The 18,559-nt window shown below is 46.2% G+C and overlaps 1 protein-coding gene across 1 annotated transcript in view; it reads left to right on the forward strand.

The window, feature by feature from the left end:
• atp8a1 (ATPase phospholipid transporting 8A1) overlaps nt 1-18,559 on the forward strand; it is a 97,653-nt gene that overhangs the window by 40,630 nt on the left and 38,464 nt on the right. Inside the window, exons 15-23 of the mRNA XM_083686206.1 lie at nt 1,095-1,139; nt 5,920-5,992; nt 10,292-10,397; nt 12,482-12,564; nt 13,657-13,706; nt 14,536-14,605; nt 14,933-15,017; nt 15,456-15,595; nt 17,844-17,982. Coding sequence (XP_083542332.1) covers nt 1,095-1,139; nt 5,920-5,992; nt 10,292-10,397; nt 12,482-12,564; nt 13,657-13,706; nt 14,536-14,605; nt 14,933-15,017; nt 15,456-15,595; nt 17,844-17,982 — 791 coding nt within the window. The remainder of the gene's footprint in view (nt 1-1,094; nt 1,140-5,919; nt 5,993-10,291; nt 10,398-12,481; nt 12,565-13,656; nt 13,707-14,535; nt 14,606-14,932; nt 15,018-15,455; nt 15,596-17,843; nt 17,983-18,559) is intronic.

Here is an 18,559-nt window from a genome sequence, read left to right on the forward strand (position 1 = left end):
TGCCAACTCCCCCACAACCACACACTCCCATCATGCTCCCCCATGTCTTCCTCACCACTAATTAAGTAGAGCACTAATTACTGTAATAAGGCCATCGCTATGGGAGAAGACATTAATTAATTCAACTGGAAGGGAATCGTCTGCTCTTAGAGAGATATAGCCCAGCCTGGCTTGAAATTCTCTGTCTGGCTTTATTTTTGGGTGAGACTTTGACCCGAGAGAGAGAGAGAGACAGAGAGAGAGAGACAGTATTCATCATGCATGTGTGGCTTCACTTGAACATGAACTCTGGACGGCCTTGGGCCCTTTGTCTAAGTGCCAATCCCTCAATGTTGTATCTTCTATGCACATCAGAGGGCCGGTGTCCGGTCGGTTCCAATCCCTCTCATGATTATACAATTAACAAAGCCCCGGCTCGGACGAGACTGACGTCCACGAGGTTGCCAGAGTTGGAGATGTAAAAATAATTTGGTGGCTTGTCTTGGAGCAGTGCGAGCTGTGACCACATTTAGAAGTCCCAGTGGGGGCACTTGGCAGCCACAAGCACACACACACTGGATATAGGGCTTACAAAGCTGACCCATCTATCCTGGCTCTCTCTCTCTCTCTCTCTCTCTCTCTCTCTCTCTCTCTCTCTCTCTCTCTCTCTCTCTCCTCTCTCCCTCTTCCTTTTGTCTGATGGAACTGAACTGGACTGGAATCCGTCTCACTTTGTTTTTATTGTTTTCATTTTAAAATCTTCCCCATTCAAAATGTGATCCAACTTCCTTCTGCTTTCCTAGTGACTCCTAGTGTTGGTAGAGAGGGTCAGTCATCCCCGTCAGTCATCCCCGTCAGTCATCCCCGTCAGTCATCCCCGTCAGTCATCCCCGTCAGTCATCCCCGTCCATCCTAACAGCTCTCCTCCAGTGCTATCCTGTCTACAGTAGCCCAGTCCCACACATCCCACATCCAAACTAATCCAAACCTACCCTCTTTGGATAACCAACCCACCAACCAGTCAATGTGTGATCTAATGTCTGCATGTTCGCAGAACATGCAAGTTGGTTGACTGTATTCTTCTGCAATATGATTTTCTCCACTTCACCCAACAGTCACGTGCCTGAAGCTGAGGAGGGTAGTTTTGCGGAGGACGACTGGTAAGATTGTTGTGGTGGCCGTGTACATGCTCCCCTGCTTTTGTGATGTAATAGTGCTGCCTTGCATTGTGGGAAATGTGACTCTGAACAAAAAAACAAAAAACAAAAAAACAAAAAAAGAGAATCTTGTGCATCTGTGTTTTCCTGCTGTGTTTGGAACTATGCTGTACACTTGGGGCATTGTGTTGTTTTGTAGCGTCACTGCGGCACTGAAGTAGATGTAGATAGACACTGTGAATGTATGCTGATCTCGTAGAAAAGCACATACTGTAGAGACAATCTGCATTGATGTGAGTTACCGTGGAAAGCTTCCAAGACTCTGTGTTTTGATGTCTAGAATGTGAGAGAGTTAGCACGACCTAGGAATGTAACGGAAACTTGTGTATAATTTTCCTCCCCGCTCTCTTGAGAATGTGATGATGTTAAACACTTCCAGTGCTTATTATACTGTCCACTCCACTACTGACAAGATGGCAACACATCCTACTTTTCCCCCCATTAGCGCCAGCCTAGCTGTTGAGGTGGAGGCATCACACACACACACACACACACACACCCCTCCCTCCCTTCCACACACACACACACTCTCTCTCTCTTTCTCTCTCTCTCTCCCCCCCCCAACACACACACACACACACACACACACACACACACACACACCTCCCTCCCTTCCACACACACCCCCCCCCACACACACACACTCTTTCTCTCTTTCTCTCTCTCTCTCTCTCTCTCTCCCCCCCCCCCCCCCCACACACACACACACACTCCTGTGAATCCATCTGTTGCAGTGTTGTGATCCGCAGGCACAGTATGGGCGTGTCTCATCTATTTTGCATGGGAGATTTGGGCTGTTTGTAGATGCCAATTATGCCAAATATGGAGCTTAAGAGGCTGCTGAGCACACAGAAACCTGGTGCCTGTCGCCAGACTCCTACCTTCTGAACGCATGTCTCTGTTTACTTCCTATCTGTCTGGTAAACAACTAGTACAACGAGTAATGTGTATGGGGTAAATGGCAAAAAACACTCAAACTATACCAGAACAAAACAGGAAGAAATAGCTATTGAAAGTATTTTTCATTCTGACTGTAGTCATGAATAATATATAACACACCAGACTTTGGCAAGGACTGTTATTTCACTTCCCTGAAACACCAGGTGCTTTCTGAATAACATACTCCATAAAACATAAACAATTGTGGCTAGTCTACTGTGCTCAACGTTCGTGAAATCTCATTGTGTTCTCCTGCTCCCTGGGTGCCTCTCTCAAATCAAATGTAGTCTCTCACACAAGTCAAACTCTGTTGCGTCGAAAGGGCTCAGAACTACCCAACTAGTAATGCCTCTGCAATCCTAGAGCAACCGGGCTCCTCAGAGAGCGGCAGGCTGCGTTCTCTCATTGTTAGGATTTCATCATTGCTTTAGAAGAGAGTGAGTCACTCCTCTTCTGTCACACACAGATTTATATTATTGATCTGTGTAGAAACTGAAGGGAATCAACTTCCCTCCCTATGCTGAACCTGTGTAGTAAGGCTGTAATAACTGAACTAAAATCATTGTATTAGCTAGCATGTTGCTACAGTCGCAGTACATACGTTGGTTATTGTATGGTATAGGGAAGAAACAAGAGACACCACTGTATCAGTTGCACCAAAAGCCCATTTGGACCCATTCAAAACCAGTCCAAACACAACCTCGCCTAAGAAACCGCCAACCCATGTCGGCCATTTTGGTATTGACCAGTGTGCTGCTTCTCAATGACAGTTGTTGCCCTAATAGATCTGTTGAGAAGGGAGGCCTTAGATGTTCCCATAGTGACAGGATCCCTGCTAGGCAGCAGGTAATCAATAAGAGCCCGTCCTCACTGATCAGCTTCAGCTTCAGACATCTCATCAAGGAGCCTCAGCCGCGCCACAGCTGCTGAAGACTCGGCCAGTGGTCCAGAGAAGGCTATGTTATTATGTAGGAGGTAACAACAGGTTAGACAAAGCAATGGCGATTCAGTTGAAACCAACAGGTGTTGTGGCTATTCTAGTCAAGGTGCTTGGTAGTCTGTGGTCTATGTTTGGCCTTGTATGTGCAGTGTTCCTACAGCTGAAGCATATGTTGTGCACTCAGTGCATTTATGGAGAACTAGCTCTCTTCTCTTGAGACAGAAGGGCAGATTTATGAAGATATGAAATCATCAAAGAAAGACCTAAAAAAAAATGGTTGGCCACATGTTGAATAGAGCACAATAACCAGGAGTTGTTTAGAGAGATGGTGGTTTGTGTGTGTGTGTGTGTGTGTGTGTGTGTGTGTGTGTGTGTGTGTGTCTGTGTCTGTGTCTGTGTCTGTCTGTCTGTGCAGGGGGGCGTAGAGAACAGGAGAAATTGCTTTCTGTTTGCACCGTGCCATATTTTAATACAGGGCTCTGAGTGTGATAGAATACCCCTCCTCCAGTGCATCTATTCTGGGTGTAACCGTGTGTCTGCCCTGCTCCAGCTCCAGCTCCAGCTCCAGCTCCGCCCGGCATAATTGCATTTCTCTCTCCCTCTCCTCCCCAAAGCAACATATATTCACCGTGGACTTCCAGGGAATATTGCTGGATGGCTCTTATGAGTCTTAACGACCCTACCTCTGGGATTAGGGGAGACTTATTATGGTTGCTAACGGCAGAGCTGTAACATTTCTATTAAGCCCTGTTCTAGGGAGAAGCACGCGGCCGAGCTGATCTATAGCCTCCTATTCATCACTGAATCATCAATCGATCACTGCCGGAGGTGGAGGTGGAGGGGCAGCCAACTGCTGTCGGCACAGTCAATCCTTACCCGCCATTAATCCTCCGTGGTTGTGATGCTGAAAGCAGCCTCTCTGTCACCGGTGACAAGACGTGCTCACCGCTAGCCCGTCAATCCCAGTCAACATGCTTTGATGGTTTCACGGCAACGACAACGGTGTTATTATAATTATAAGTTATCATCTGAGTAAGACGTCCGTGTTGTTTTTACCCTCTCATCATCACTTCAGTTGAGATATTGTACTGGACAGGCAGGAGAAATATAACATATTTATTTTATTCATCCATTTTTTGTGTCTGGCCTAAAATCAGATGCATTGTGGTGGAATTCTAAGTTAAAATACTTTGAAATAAAATGTCAAAGACGAGAGCTGATGGTTTATTCAGAGACTTTTATAACGAGTAACAAAAGCCGAGGTGGTTTGCGAAGCATCTCCGTTCTTTCTCCTAATACACCTTGTTTATACATTTCAAATGTAGGTTCCATCCCTCATATGCAAATCATTTACACTTCCTGGCTGTTCGCATACGTATAGTATAGTATAGTGTGCGTTCTTGGGGTGCTACAATATTGGTGGTGAGGTCATCGTAATTATCACAAGAATATTAGCACTGTGGTTCTAATGCTTGGTACTGATGACCCTCCTTTCACATACCGACCACACTGTAATCAGTGTCTCCATAAACTGTCACTCTCTCTGTCCCTTATCCTGTTTTCTCATGGAAGATGTGGATTTGGTTTCCATCTCATGGAAGATGTGGATTTGGTTTCCATCTCATGGAATATGTGTATTTCGTTTCCATAACTCACTTTTGGCCTCTTTGTCCTGTCTTATATGGAATGTTTATAATTGGTTAATATTACGTCACCCCCCTGTACTACACCTTATTACTATTTCCTGTTGTTTATGCTCTGGTTGTCTGCTTCCTCTAGGCTCTCATCCTTTCATGCAACTTCTAAGTGCCTCTTCACATCATCCCCTTCATAAGTCAACATCTGGTTATCTCTTGGTTTTTACTCCCTTTCTACATCAACCTGTTTTCTTATGGAACATTTTGTAATTGGTTTTCACAACTCACTTCTGGCTTCTTTGGTCCTGTCCTATGTGGAATATTTCTCTCTTTATTTGCTATAGAAGTTTACCATGGCATTATGGAGAAAATGTAATTTGCACACGGAGCGGACCATCTCTAGCGTGTCTGGGTCTGGGTCTGGGTCAGGGTCTGGGTCTGGGTCTGGGTCTGGGTCTGGGTCTGGGTCTGATCGCATCCCGTTTATGTTCCCTCCTCGGTCTTGTTTATTCTTATTAGATGGAATTAGGAATCTCGTCTGGTTATCATTTCCTATCTGCTGGTTTTACGATATACTTGTCTGCCAAATGCATTGTAGCGTTATTAAAGGAAACAGCGGGGTCATGTAAGGACTGAGGGAGGGGAGGGAGGAGAGGGAGGGAGGGGAGGGGAGGGAGGAGAGGGAGGGGAGGGGGGTGCATGTGCGGGGGAGGCGATACAATGAATGTTCTCTGGAAGTTTAGAATCACGGGGGAATGCAGGCTTGTGTAACCTAGTTATAATCCCTCCCACTCACTGTTTCCCCCCCTGCTGCATCTGGTGTGTGTGTGTGTGTGTGTGTGTGTGTGTATGTGTGTGTGTGTGTGTGTGTGTGTGTGTGTGTGGGGTCTTTTCGGGCCAGTGACTATACTTCCTTCCCAAAAGTTACTGTTAACATGGAAGGAATCCCAAATGATTGTCACACTGCATTAACAAGCCCCCGGGACCGACTCTGCATCTGGCTGCCATTGAAAAACTATTCACCAAACAAAACACACACGACTCACTCTAGTACGAAAAACACAGACTTCAGAGAATCTTAGAAGATTCCAAAACAGCGTCTTCTCTGCTCCCGAGGCTCTGTCTTGTGTGCTCTCCTCTCGTCCTGACGAGGGCCTCGTGCTGCTGTGGTGCTAACTTACCATCATGTCCTTCCTCTCATTCACAGCCACAGCACACAGTCGTCAGAGGAGGTTGGATTTAACGACCCCAGTTTACTGGAAAACCTCCAAAGTAATCACGTAAGTAACTCCAGGACCATCCTGCCACACACACACACACAAACAAACGCATACCAACAAACGCACACACACACACACACACACAAATGCACACACACACACACACACACACACACACACACAAATGCACACACACACACACACACACACACACACCACACACACACACACACCTCCAGCCACCCACTGGCTGGGACTGCTGTGCAGAGGCGGAGGAGGAAGTGGGGAACGATGTTGGGTCTAATTACTTTGGCTGGTTCATGCTGCAGTGGAGCCATTGTACCCATATTGAACGGAGCATAAATATGCTGTATGTTTGTGTGGGCTTTTAGTGTTTGACTAAATATAGACTAGATTGGTTTCTTCAGGAAAAGCCATGTACTTTATATAGGTACTATAGATGGGTGTGTTGCATTGACGATAAAAACAACTGTCGTTTTAGGCCTTTTTCTTGATAAAACATCAAGCACATTGGGAATCATGACATTATCATTACATTAAAACATTATCTTCACTCTTTAGATGAGCCATGGGAAATTAGTTGTATTGATGTGTAAGTCAGCCCCACTGTGTTTGCCTCCTGTATTATTGTTCTGAAGTATTAAAATCATGCGGAGAAGTTGACACTAATGTTGTCCTTGTAAACCAGCGTAAACACAGTCTGATTAGTCTAATTAGCTCATTTTGACAGGATGAAGGGTTACTTGTTTTCATATTGTGATTAATACAATTACGAGCCTGTTTGAATACCAATTTGCTTATCCAGCAAAGCTTCTCATGAAACTAATTAGTGATTTTGTGGCTGTCGTGATGTTGTGTGACACAATAACATTTCTCATAAGCCCTCTCTAAATGTCTAGCATCAGTCATTGCTAGAATCGTACAAAGATCTAGTCTCTCTGTACCGTGCCTCTGTCTTCGACCGATCCACATGGTTGGGGACTGTAGCCACATGGAATAGAACAGAAGAGAACTAAGGAACTGACCATATTGTCTTCCCCAGCTTCATTGTCTGTATCATGCTCTCCATCACAGAAAACCAATTAAAAGTCATTTCACCTAAAAGATCTCTGCATCCAAAGGCCATTGAACATTGACTGAGGTCGTGTTCCAATATCAACTGTAGTACTTTATCCTAAAGACCTCTTCATCCTCACTACCCCCCTGTGTAAGTTTCTCTCCTGTAAAAAAAAAAAAAATTTAAGAAGTAATTCTTCCTTCTTCTAGCATTGTGACTGCCAATAGTCCCTGGTCCTACCATAGATTACTTTTTCTTATGATGACTGATGGATAGATGATTCACTTACTTGTTGTAAGTCGCTTCGGATAAAGGCGTCTGCTAAATGCCATAAATGTAAATGTAAATAAGTGTAAGTCAACTGTATACCACTAACAATGAAGCGACGTATTGGCCATGCACACACAAGTGGTGTGCTTGGTGGGAGCAGAAGAAGAGAAGAAGAGAAGAAGAGAAGGCCATCTCCTCGACCTCTGTGTGGCCAGATCCAGCAGAAGCCTTGACTGATTGGCCGGTTGAGTCACCGGGTCACCAGGCAGCATCAGAGGCAGGATGTCATGTCTAATTACGTGCAGTGGGCGTTGCCCGGGGAGAAGAAGTTAGCCCGCTGGGATGTTTGCCGTGTTGTGACAGCAGCAAACTCTCAGCGCGGTAATGAGTTTGGCTAGGATCCCCTTTTAATTACATATATCTGTGTGCCGAGCCCTAATTACTGACAAAGTGAACAAGCGTTCGTTGTTTGGGAACCGTAATCCCTCTCCACCTCAAGGATTTGAGGAGGATGATGAATGTTGGATGACCGAGTGCAGAAGCGTTCCCTCTTTCTTTTTGTCTGGCGCAGACATTTTCCTTTTGTGTGATCTGATAGGCTTAGATCAAGGATCAAGTCTGTTTTTGTTGTGCTCTGTTTGAGGAGAGACACCTTTTCATGTGAGGAGATTGTACTGTACTGTACTGTACTGTACTGTAGCTGTGATGTGATGCCAGTGAGATTTAGGAAAACTCTGTAATATTAAATAGTTTCCCACAGGAGTTTAACCTGCTTTGCTGGATCCACTCCTGCTCATGTAACTTACTGCATCAGAGCCCTCTACCTGTTTTTTGTGGACATTTTGTCTAACACAATACAGGTCAAATGTTAGGGGAATGTTTTCATAGTGGCCTAGTTGTGTTTATTGTGATATGGATGCTAAACCAACAATCACAATGTACGTTACAACCTTGGTTGCACTTACTTAAACATGACTAATCCCTGTCATTAACAACAGTTTTGCACGACCGTGGGCTGTTCGTGGAAACCATGTTGATACAGCGGTGAGTGGTGGGTGGTGGGGGGTGCTGATGAAAATAAACACCTCCTCAGGTGCTTTTAACATTCTCCTGAGTCACTGGACATGTCCTCAGGGTGCTGGGGTTTGTGTCTTTGTTGGTTTGTTTGCTAGGCCCCCCGAGGTAGAAAGCAGGGAGGAAGAGTCTGTGTTTTTTCGGCACGGCCGCTGCATCTCGACTCCCTAAACTTCCCACACCGGTCACGTCCGAACCAATGAGTGTCCGTCACTGTTGCCGTGACACAGATTACCCAGACTTCCACAGGGCAGAGCCGGCGGTGGCCTAGCCTATTAGCTGTCACATCTAATCGGAACACTGGGAGACGGCCAGCCGGAGCTTCCCTCCACCCATCTCTCTCTCCTCTTAGGTGACCGCCACCCTGCCCTGTCACCTCCACCCCCCGCCCTCCCCCCAACCCCACCTCACCTACCTGTCAGCCTGGCCAGAGAGAGAGAGAGAGAGAGAGAGAGAGAGAGAGAGAGAGAGAGAGAGAGAGAGAGAGAGAGAGAGAGAGAGAGAGAGAGAGAGAGAGAGAGAGAGAGAGAGAGAGAGAGAGAGAGAGAGAGAGCCCTCCCAGCCACCTGCTCTGTGGACTTCATTTAGGAAAGGCTCTTTGATTCTCTCTGCCTCCCTTTCATGGCTGCTTTCTTCCCTGTAAGGGTATCTCTTCAAAGGGTTGGCTTTGCAGACCTGGGGACAATAATGATAAAATATTGCTGCTTTAATAACATTCACGGCACAAGGCCTTTTTGCTCAGGGAGTTTTCTTAATTAAAAGGTAGTCAATTTGGTACAAATTGAGGGGGCCATTTTGTCTGAGAACAATAAGTACAGTTCTAAACACTCTCATAACCTATACATATTTTTGAAATGCAGAACAATACCTCTGTGTCTTAAATAAAAAAGCCTTCTTGGTCATGTATTGTATGTTTGAACCTAATATGAGCTACGAACACCTCTTAAGGTAAGCAGGTTCAAAGAGAATAGGGAATGTCATTCTCAAAGTGTTCTTTCTTTTGCTGGGTCGACTTCTACAATGTATATTGGAGACTGGTTGACTAACCGTAGCCTGTATATTGGAGGCCAGTTGAGGAGTCATAGGTCCTACTGTATGCATGAGGCCAGTTGACTAACCGTAGATCCTAGTACACTGTATGCCAGTTGACAAGGCTGTGCTCCACACTGTGGCCCAGGGGCGTGTTGTCATTCTTGGTCCAGCTGAGGTCACTGACACTGGGCTGGTGGTCGTCCAATCACAGCCACAGTACAGATGAGAGCCCCAGCAGCTGCCTGTCCTGGTCTGCCCTCCAGCCCCTCTCTGACGTCACCCTGTCCTCCTCACCCAGCCCTGAACATCCTATGCCTTAAACCTGTCCTTACCCCACCCAGAGCAGCACACACGCCGTGACCCTGTCCTTACCCCACCCAGAGCAGCACACACGCCGTGACCCTGTCCTTACCCTTACCCTTGCCTTCAGCATAGTATGCCGCCCTCTGCTTTAACACATTTACATTCATGGCATTTAGCAGACGCCTTTATCCAAAGCGACTTACAACAAATACATGTGTTTAAGTAGGTGAATCATCTGTCCATCAGTCATCATAAGATAAAGTTATCAATGCTCGGACCAGGGGCCATAGGCAGTCTCAATGCTAGAAGAAGGATTTAAAAAAAAATATATATTAACAGGAGAATGAGCTTATTCTATAGGGACAGTGGTATTGCTATACATTCCCATGAGAAACCTTTTTAAGATATTATGCAATGAAGATTCCCAGCGTGGTGGGTTGCTTCAGAAAGATAAAAGTAGATTCCCGCTGTGGGTTGCTATAGGTGAGGCCCCTGCAGTGTTAGTGATTAGTGATTCTCTCTAACAAAGTGTCCTCTCTTTTTTCACCCCCACACACACACACACTCTCTCTCTCTCTCTCTCTTTCTCTCTCTCTCTGCAGCCCACAGCTCCTGTCATCCTGGACTTCATGTCCATGATGGCTATTTGTCACACGGCCGTCCCCGAGCACAGCGAGGACAAGATCACCTACCAGGCTGCCTCGCCGGGTCTGTACCGCCAACCGTCCTGACGCCACAACCCTGCTTATGACAGCCCGAGGACACACTAAACACTGCTTATGACAGCCCAAGGACAGCCTAAACACTGCTTATGACAGCCCGAGGACAGCCTAAACACTGCTTATGACAGCCCTAGGACAGCCTAAACACTGCTTATGACAGGCCTAGGACAGCCTAAACACTGCTTATGACAGCCCTAGGACACACTAAACACTGCTTATGACAGCCCTAGGACACACTAAACACTGCTTATGACAGCCCTAGGACAGCCTAAACACTGCTTATGACAGCCCTAGAACAGCCTAAACACTGCTTATGACAGCCCTAGGACAGCCTAAACACTGCTTATGACAGGCCTAGGACAGCCTAAACACTGCTTATGACAGCCCTAGGACAGCCTAAACACTGCTTATGACAGGCCTAGGACAGCCTAAACACTGCTTATGACAGCCCGAGGACAGCCTAAACACTGCTTATGACAGGCCTAGGACAGCCTAAACACTGCTTATGACAGCCCTACAACAGCCTAAACACTGCCTTATGACAGTTATAAGACAACTCAAAGATTTAACAAAGCCTTATGACAACTTTGAATGCCATATCAGTTACCTGGCATATCAGTCAGCCAGTCAAACAATAGAATATAGAGGCGAATTATCCTCTGGTCCTGAGTCTCACGCTGCAGTATTCCTTCTGCCAGTGGCTGTCTTATGTAATGGAGAATCTGGTCGCTAATGGTGTTTTATCTTTTAATTCTTTCCTTGTGTTTTTTGTTCCATTTCTGGTCCAATGCCCTGTGTCTGGTAGACTGTTGACTGTTTGTTAGTGAAACACCTCAGTGTCGTCCTCAGACATCACATACAGGCATCAAATAGGTATTGAGGACAGGACAGGGAGAGAGTGTGGGAGTTACATGACCAATATTCAGGAGACAAAACCCCAAGCATTTGTATTGTTTTCAGTTGCAAATATACATCTATGCAAATGAAAATATAATATCCAGGAAGCTATGTACTGTATGCAGTATGTGTGTGGATTGTCTGTCTAATACAAGGTCAGTCAGACTTCTTTTGCTTTGATCGACCAGGGATAGATTTGTGTAGTGGTTCAGAGCAGGTAGAGACAAGGTCCTCTGAGCCATTTTCCCTCCTTTGATCGACCATGTCTCTTCCTCTAAGACAGATAATCATGTTCATTTGATCTATTTAAAGTGACTGTTACCTCAGTGAATCTGCAGACCCTTCACTGTTCATAATTAACTGGATTTCCCCCCCCCTGCTCTTTCTCTGACTGTTCCTTTGTCGCAGAGACAAAAGAGGGAGGGAAAGTCACTTTTATCTTTCCTCGCTATAATTATTCTGTACCTTTTTGATTTGAAATTCAAAAGGCCTTTTTTTTTATTGCCGTACAAAATACGGTTTGCTTTGGCATAAAGACGGATCATTAGTTTGACTACTGAGCATAGCTTCTGTGGTGCTAGGGGGGTTGTATGGAGATAAAGAAAGAGAGACAGAGAAAGAGAGAGAGACAAAGAGAGTGGTACAGTAGGAAGAGAGAGGTAGCAGAGAGAGAAAGATAGAGTTTGCAGAGAGAGGGAGAGAGAGAAAGACAACAAGAGGTAGAGGTAGAAGATAGAGAGAGAGAGAGTGGTAGAAGATAGATAGAGAGAGAGAGAGAGAGGGAGAGAGGGGTAGAAGATAGAGAGAGAGAGGGAGAGAGGGGTAGAAGATAGAGAGGGAGAGAGGGGTAGCTAAGTGAACTGTAAACAACATGTGGAAAGGTTTTTCTCACCCTGGAGCAGTCAGATGGTGCTGTACCTGTACCTGTACCTGTACCTGTACCTGTACCTGTACCTGTACCTCCTCTGCTTCCTAACCTCCCTTCTGAAATCTGCCTGGATAAATTAGGGTTATGTACGAATGGTGGATGCTACGCTTATTCATGCGCATATCAAACAGCATGCAGCATGTCTGTTTTAGGTACCACATCATATCCCAGTAGTTTGGACATAGAGCCTGTACTGGTGCACTCCTCCTCACTTCTAACCAATCGGTTCTCTTCTTGTTCTGCAGATGAGGGGGCCCTAGTGAGAGCAGCACAGAGCCTGGGCTTCGTGTTCTCCGGTAGAACCCCAGACTCTGTCATAATGCAATCGGTGAGTAGGGACAAAACTCTTCCTTACAGTGTCAACAATGGGAGGTAGAGTGTACTGCCTTTCACTAGCTGTCTCAAATGTGCTTTTAAATTGTCCATTGGGGCACTGGCCTTTGAAAGCTACGACCATTGTGTGATGTAACGAGGTCGTATTTTAGTTTAATTGACAGACAACTACTCACATTGTGCAATGTGGCACTAGCCTTAAAGGTCTTCTTTCATTGTGGTGAGAGTGGGATAGTACTTTGCTTCACAGACAGAGAAATGCTCACGCTGTAGCGTCATAGACAGTACAAAGACGTCCTTGTGCTGGAAGTCCTTGTGCTGTTTTTTTGGGGTTTTTTTTTAGACAAAGAAGCGTTAAAAGTTGTCACGAAAACAGACCACTTCCATTGTCCCTCAGCAGCGTCCTCTCAGCCAGTGACATGCCACGAGGGAGGAGTAACTCCAAGCATGTGACACCCGTTCAGCGGTTTAGAGAAACTGTCCTAATGAAATGTTAGAGGCGGTAGGACCTTGACATCAAGCCAATGTACCGCGGTGGATTGATCCACACAGCCCTATAATAGAAAATAACCGACTTTGTGTTAGACTCAATTAAATTAAAGGGACGTATGCTGTCCCCTGCTGTATCTTCTTGAAACATAAGGGCGCCCGGCTGCTTTGTTCCTTTAATTGGCTAACCTGATGATTGCTCTCAGGGAGGAGGAGGACGGGAGGCACGGAGGCCTAAGCCATTTTCTAATTTTACTCTGGAGAACGTCCTGTTTCCAAGACATTTGTCCTCATCTGTAACCTTTATTAGGCCTTGTAAGAACCCTCAACAAGCATTTAATCATCCTCAATTGTACCTGGTGGTCTCTACAATTAAGAAAATTAATTACATCGCCTAACGTATTACCCTCCGCATCAGAACAGGGCAGGGAACTGATAAACACTGTTAACTGCAATTAAATGAGATTAGAAAAAGGTTACAGGGTTTGGGTAAAAGTTTTGTTTTTATTTGGATATTTCCAGAGTATAGGCTAGTTTAGAGTTTGTGTGAGTTTCGTGAGTGTACTGACTTTGTCTCTGTATGCCTGTTTGGTCTTAGCTTGGAGGGGAGGAGAAGTACGAACTGCTGCATGTGTTGGAATTCACAAGGTAAAGTACTATTTTGTTTTCCAGTCCCTCCAGAATTTCGCAGTGTTTTTTTGTGATATCTGTGGCCAAAAATGCTTGATTTTGCTGCAGCTTTTCTGAAGTTTTGCGAAGAAATGAAATGTCATATGTGCTCAGTTATAGAAACATTGAGGACTTTCTCTTGTGTTCCAGCACTATATTGCACTGAGTACAAAAAACAACTTGCCCCCACTGTGGTGTAAATGTTCTGTAAAACATTGGGAAATAGTGTTGCATGGCCTTAAGCTGATATTTAGTCTGTCACTCATCTACCATCAGCTTCACTGATAGGGGACACAAAAAACAACAGTTTGTTTATGCGTGGTTTGATTGGACCCTTTTATGCGGTAAAAGTGCAGTGATTGGTTAAAAGTGCAAGCCCTTGCAAAATACATGAGTAATGCTATCATAGTTTAACCATTAGGCTACCTGCAACTAAGCTAAGCTTTGACTCCCACACTTTGATACATGACAACAGTCATGTGTGAAGTGGTGGGCAGATTGTGTTGACACAAGATCACCTATTGTAGTATAATTCATTATAAAGGGATTGGAGATGATAGTGCTAACATCTACTACCATGGTTGCTAAAGAACGCTCCCGCCTTTCCACAGAATTTACAGTCGACCAACTGCTATCTGCCTTGTACAGAAGATTAGACTTAATTTAGCTTGATAAAAAGGTGTGACATCTGTTACACGCCTCCCTAACTGCCACAGTCTCATCCTGGTTAATATAATAGGTGGTAATTTGCTCTGCCATGGTGGCATCAGCACTAACACTCCTGAATGTGTTTTTTTTTTTCTCTCAGCACGAGGAAGAGGATGTCAGTCATCATGCGTACTCCATCTGGCAAGATACGCCTCTACTGCAAAGGAGCCGTGAGTGTCTCTGTCTCTCTCCATGGCAACGCATGACAGACCGTCATTACCGCAGGAGTCTCATGTTGTTTATTTCCCCGCTTATTGCTTTTCGTCTGTGTCGGTGAAACGCACTCTTGTTGCTGTGGCAGAAACGATACTGAGATAAGAACCATTTCTGCCCCCTGAACAGTAACATTGGTGGCAGTTTAACTGAGATGTCTACTCGTTGTGTGTGACTATTGGGTGTTTGGGGTTTAGAGATTGGTCCGCAGGGCCACTCAGTGAAGGAAGGCTGGGCATTTGCGTTGGGTGTCAGTGCTTGATGACGGTGCTGTTCTCTTCCAGGACACTGTCGTCTACGACCGTCTGGCTGACAGCTCCAGGTATAAGGAGATCACACTGAAACACCTGGAGCAGTTTGCCACCGAGGGTGAGTGAGTGAGGGAACAGCGCCCCCTACCTACCACATGGAGGCTCTGTTTTTGGGGTGCTTCTAAAATGCATCCTTCTTTTGTCTCTTCCTTGAAGTCATCCCTAATCTAGCACAGTTGGATAGGTGAAAGCAAGGGTTCCAGAGCATAGAATTCACCAATCCACTCATTGCAGATCAGTGTTTACTTTAAGGAACGGATGAACAAAGGATGCCTGGCAGAAGAGATTTAGTGAACTGCATTGTCTGTCTTGATTTACCTCTGTGATTATACTGCCCCCTTGAGTTGAGTGAGATGCCCGCACAATTATATTAATTTGTATTGCACTAAGATCATATTCCATTGGCTTCACACAATGACATTTACATGTACATGACATTTACATAGATTGTAATCAAATCCATGAACAACGTTCTGACTATATCAATTTTGTCCAGGGCTGCGTACTCTGTGCTTTGCGGTTGCTGACATTGGTGAGTCAACATACCAGCAGTGGCTGGAGGTGTACCAGAGAGCCTCCACCTCCCTACAGAACAGAGCTCTCAAAATGGAGGAAAGCTACGAGCTCATAGAGAAGGTGAGGCACTCACTGGGGAAGAAAGGGGAAAACACGTACATCCAACACACTGCACAGGTGGTCAGGGAGGGAGGTGTAGGCCGAGCATTGAAGAGCGGTTCCCTCACCAACTGCTGCTCCTAAGCCTGATCTTTGTAATGCTGCAGTATCAATGATTCAACATGGTAATTATGGTCAGTTGAAGGCAGTTATGGTCAAAATGCTTAGATATCAAACACCTTGGAACAGCAAACACTTAGCGGATGTTCACTTGAGTTTCAGTCCCGAACCCTAGCCACCCTCCACCCTCCATCTACCCCAGAACCTTTGCCAACTGATATCAGCCAAGACATTCCACTGGTGAGCAATCAGCTCTGCAAACAAAATAATGACGTGTTTATTTACTTACTAGCTTGCATTCTCGCTTCGCTAGCTGGCAGCCGTCACACAAGGCATCCATTTTAGGTCCCTCTGTCTCTCCCTCTCTCTCTCTCTCACTCTCTCTGTCTCTCTCTCTCTCTCTCTCTCTCTCTGTCTCTCCCTCTCCCTCTCTCTCTCTCTCTCTCTCTCTCCCTCTCTCTCTCTCTCTCTCTCTCTCTCTCTGTCTCTCCCTCTCCCTCTCCCTCTCTCTCTCTCTCTCTCTCTCTCTCTCTCTCTGTCTCTCTCTCTCTGTCTCTCCCTCTCCCTCTCTCTCACTCATTCATATCAGGGCCAGGGAGGGAGGTTGGGGGGTGGGTGTTGAATCCAAATCAGCTCAGCCAGAGCTGAACTCAGACCTTCAGCTTGATTAATGTGTGCCGGTGGGTGTCGTAAGCATACATGGAGTCGGAATGAATTTGGACCGGGTTGTGTGGAAACCTTGGATGGGTTTTTATGGGACTGGATGAGTGGAGTTGTATAGTGGACCCATCATTTCATCTGGGAGGCACAATCAGTTCCCTGTGAGAAAGGTCTATGTGGAAGTGCTTGTCAAACACAGGCAGCCGCACTCGTAAATCAACCACTGGGCCGAAGCTGCCAGGCCTTCAACGCTGCCCAAAACAAATGGACTCAATCAGTCATGCTGTAAACAAAAGCCTTCTCAGAATGGAGTGTGCAGGAGTGCAGTCTGGCCACTTGGTGGCAGCTCAGATACGCTGCATCAGTTTTTCTCTGAGTCTTAAGGGCAGGTGGTGCTGTAAATGAGGCCCCTGATTGAATACAATTCAAATTCATCCTCCCATCCCGCCTACCTTCCATCCTACTTACCTTCCTTCCTTCCTTCCTTATTTCCTCCCTTTCTTTCCTGCATTCATTAATTCATTCCCCCCTATCTTCCCTCCTAAAGTCTTTATTCTTAGATTTCCTGAAAGTCTTCCTGGAAAGCTCAGACAACTATCGATTCAGAGAATCATCTTAAAAACACAGTTTTATAAGGACAAAGGTTTGGAGACTAAAACTAACACACCACAATTAGTGACCAGCAGGCCGTGGTTCGGAAGTCCATTTAGATAATCTATGTGCTAACTGCATAGTGACCAGGATTAACCAGTCTAGGACCTGTGGTTTACGTGAACCTTTCATCCTGGAGGTCAACATGCCTTCCGTCTGCACGTGGCTGCAGTTACCGAAGGGGAACGCAGAGCTGCTGCCCATTAATCGTGAGGCCGATGTTTGTTGCCATTGAACAAACAAAACATGATCTCAAGCCAGTCCTTCATGCGTACGCCCGTCACCATCAGTGTGGTTTTATGTAAGTAGCGTGTTACAGATATACTGGCAGTGGGGCTCAGGTCACAGCTCTGTGGGGAGGGTTGACCGTTGCACCCCTGGCCTCCCCTCCCCTCCCCTCTCCTCTGCAGCTGCAGCTGCGTCTCGTCTCGTCTCCCCAGCCCTGTCAAACCCTCGTACCCCTGTAGGCCCCTATCCAGTCCCATCCAGACGTCCACCGAACCCCTCACAGCCCCTACGACCCGGCCCGAAGACCCGCCGGCTTCCTTAGAAAAACACATTTAACCCTGTGTGTGGGTCCCTCGCCTGTGACGGCCCTCTCACTACCACTGTGCTGAGCTGCCTTAATGACTGGCCTCTTAGTCTTATCCTCCCCTGTGCCCCCCCCCCCCTCCCCCAGCTTTGGAGGGGGAAAAACAGGAGCAGCTGACTAGGGTAAAGCAAGACCATAACTGAGTGACACAGTCCGGCCCTCATTTTTCTCTGACACTTGACATTGCAAAGCCCCTCTCGTGTTAAGTATTCTTCTTATCCTCCCCCCCCCTGTTCCCCTCTGTAGAACCTGCAGCTCCTGGGGGCCACAGCCATAGAGGACAAGCTGCAGGACAAGGTCCCTGAGACCATCGAGCTGCTGATGAAGGCTGACATTAAGATCTGGATCCTGACTGGGGACAAGCAGGAGACGGCCATCAACATTGGTAAGACTGGGTGACAATGTGGTAGATGCTAAGTGGGATCCTTGGGAGGACCCTATCCTTAAACATTACCTTACCCTTATCCTAGCCCTAACCCAAACCCTAACCCTAGCTTTGACCCTAACCCAAGCCTTAACCCTAACCCTAACCTAAAAGTTCAAGGTTGCCCGTATCCAAAATCAGATGAAGATGAAGTTATTATGAATTATTCAGGCTTTAAACCAGATATAAATCTGGTGGTGAGACTGGTGGGAGTCGGTGGTGAGGAGACCGGCTAGTTTAGTCTGGAGCTACTGTGGTCATTCCATCTGCAGCAGTGTGGTCATTCCTTAAGGAGCAACACAAGCTACAGTATATCCACAAGAAAATATTTCTTTATCAATGTTTTCAACGCCAGCAACATATGTTTCAAAACGGCATGATGTATTACCACACTACATTGACATGGACTGAAATAACATACACATGTATACAAATACCCTCTCACATACTGTACCTGGCAGCCACAGGGGTTCCAAGCCGCTGTGGCTGTCCCAGTACTGGGGCTGGGCTGAGCTGAGCTAAGCTGACACTGGGCATT

Source organism: Argentina silus, assembly GCF_951799395.1.
Source record: "Argentina silus genome assembly, chromosome: 15".
Classification (NCBI taxonomy): Eukaryota; Metazoa; Chordata; class Actinopteri; order Argentiniformes; family Argentinidae; genus Argentina; species Argentina silus.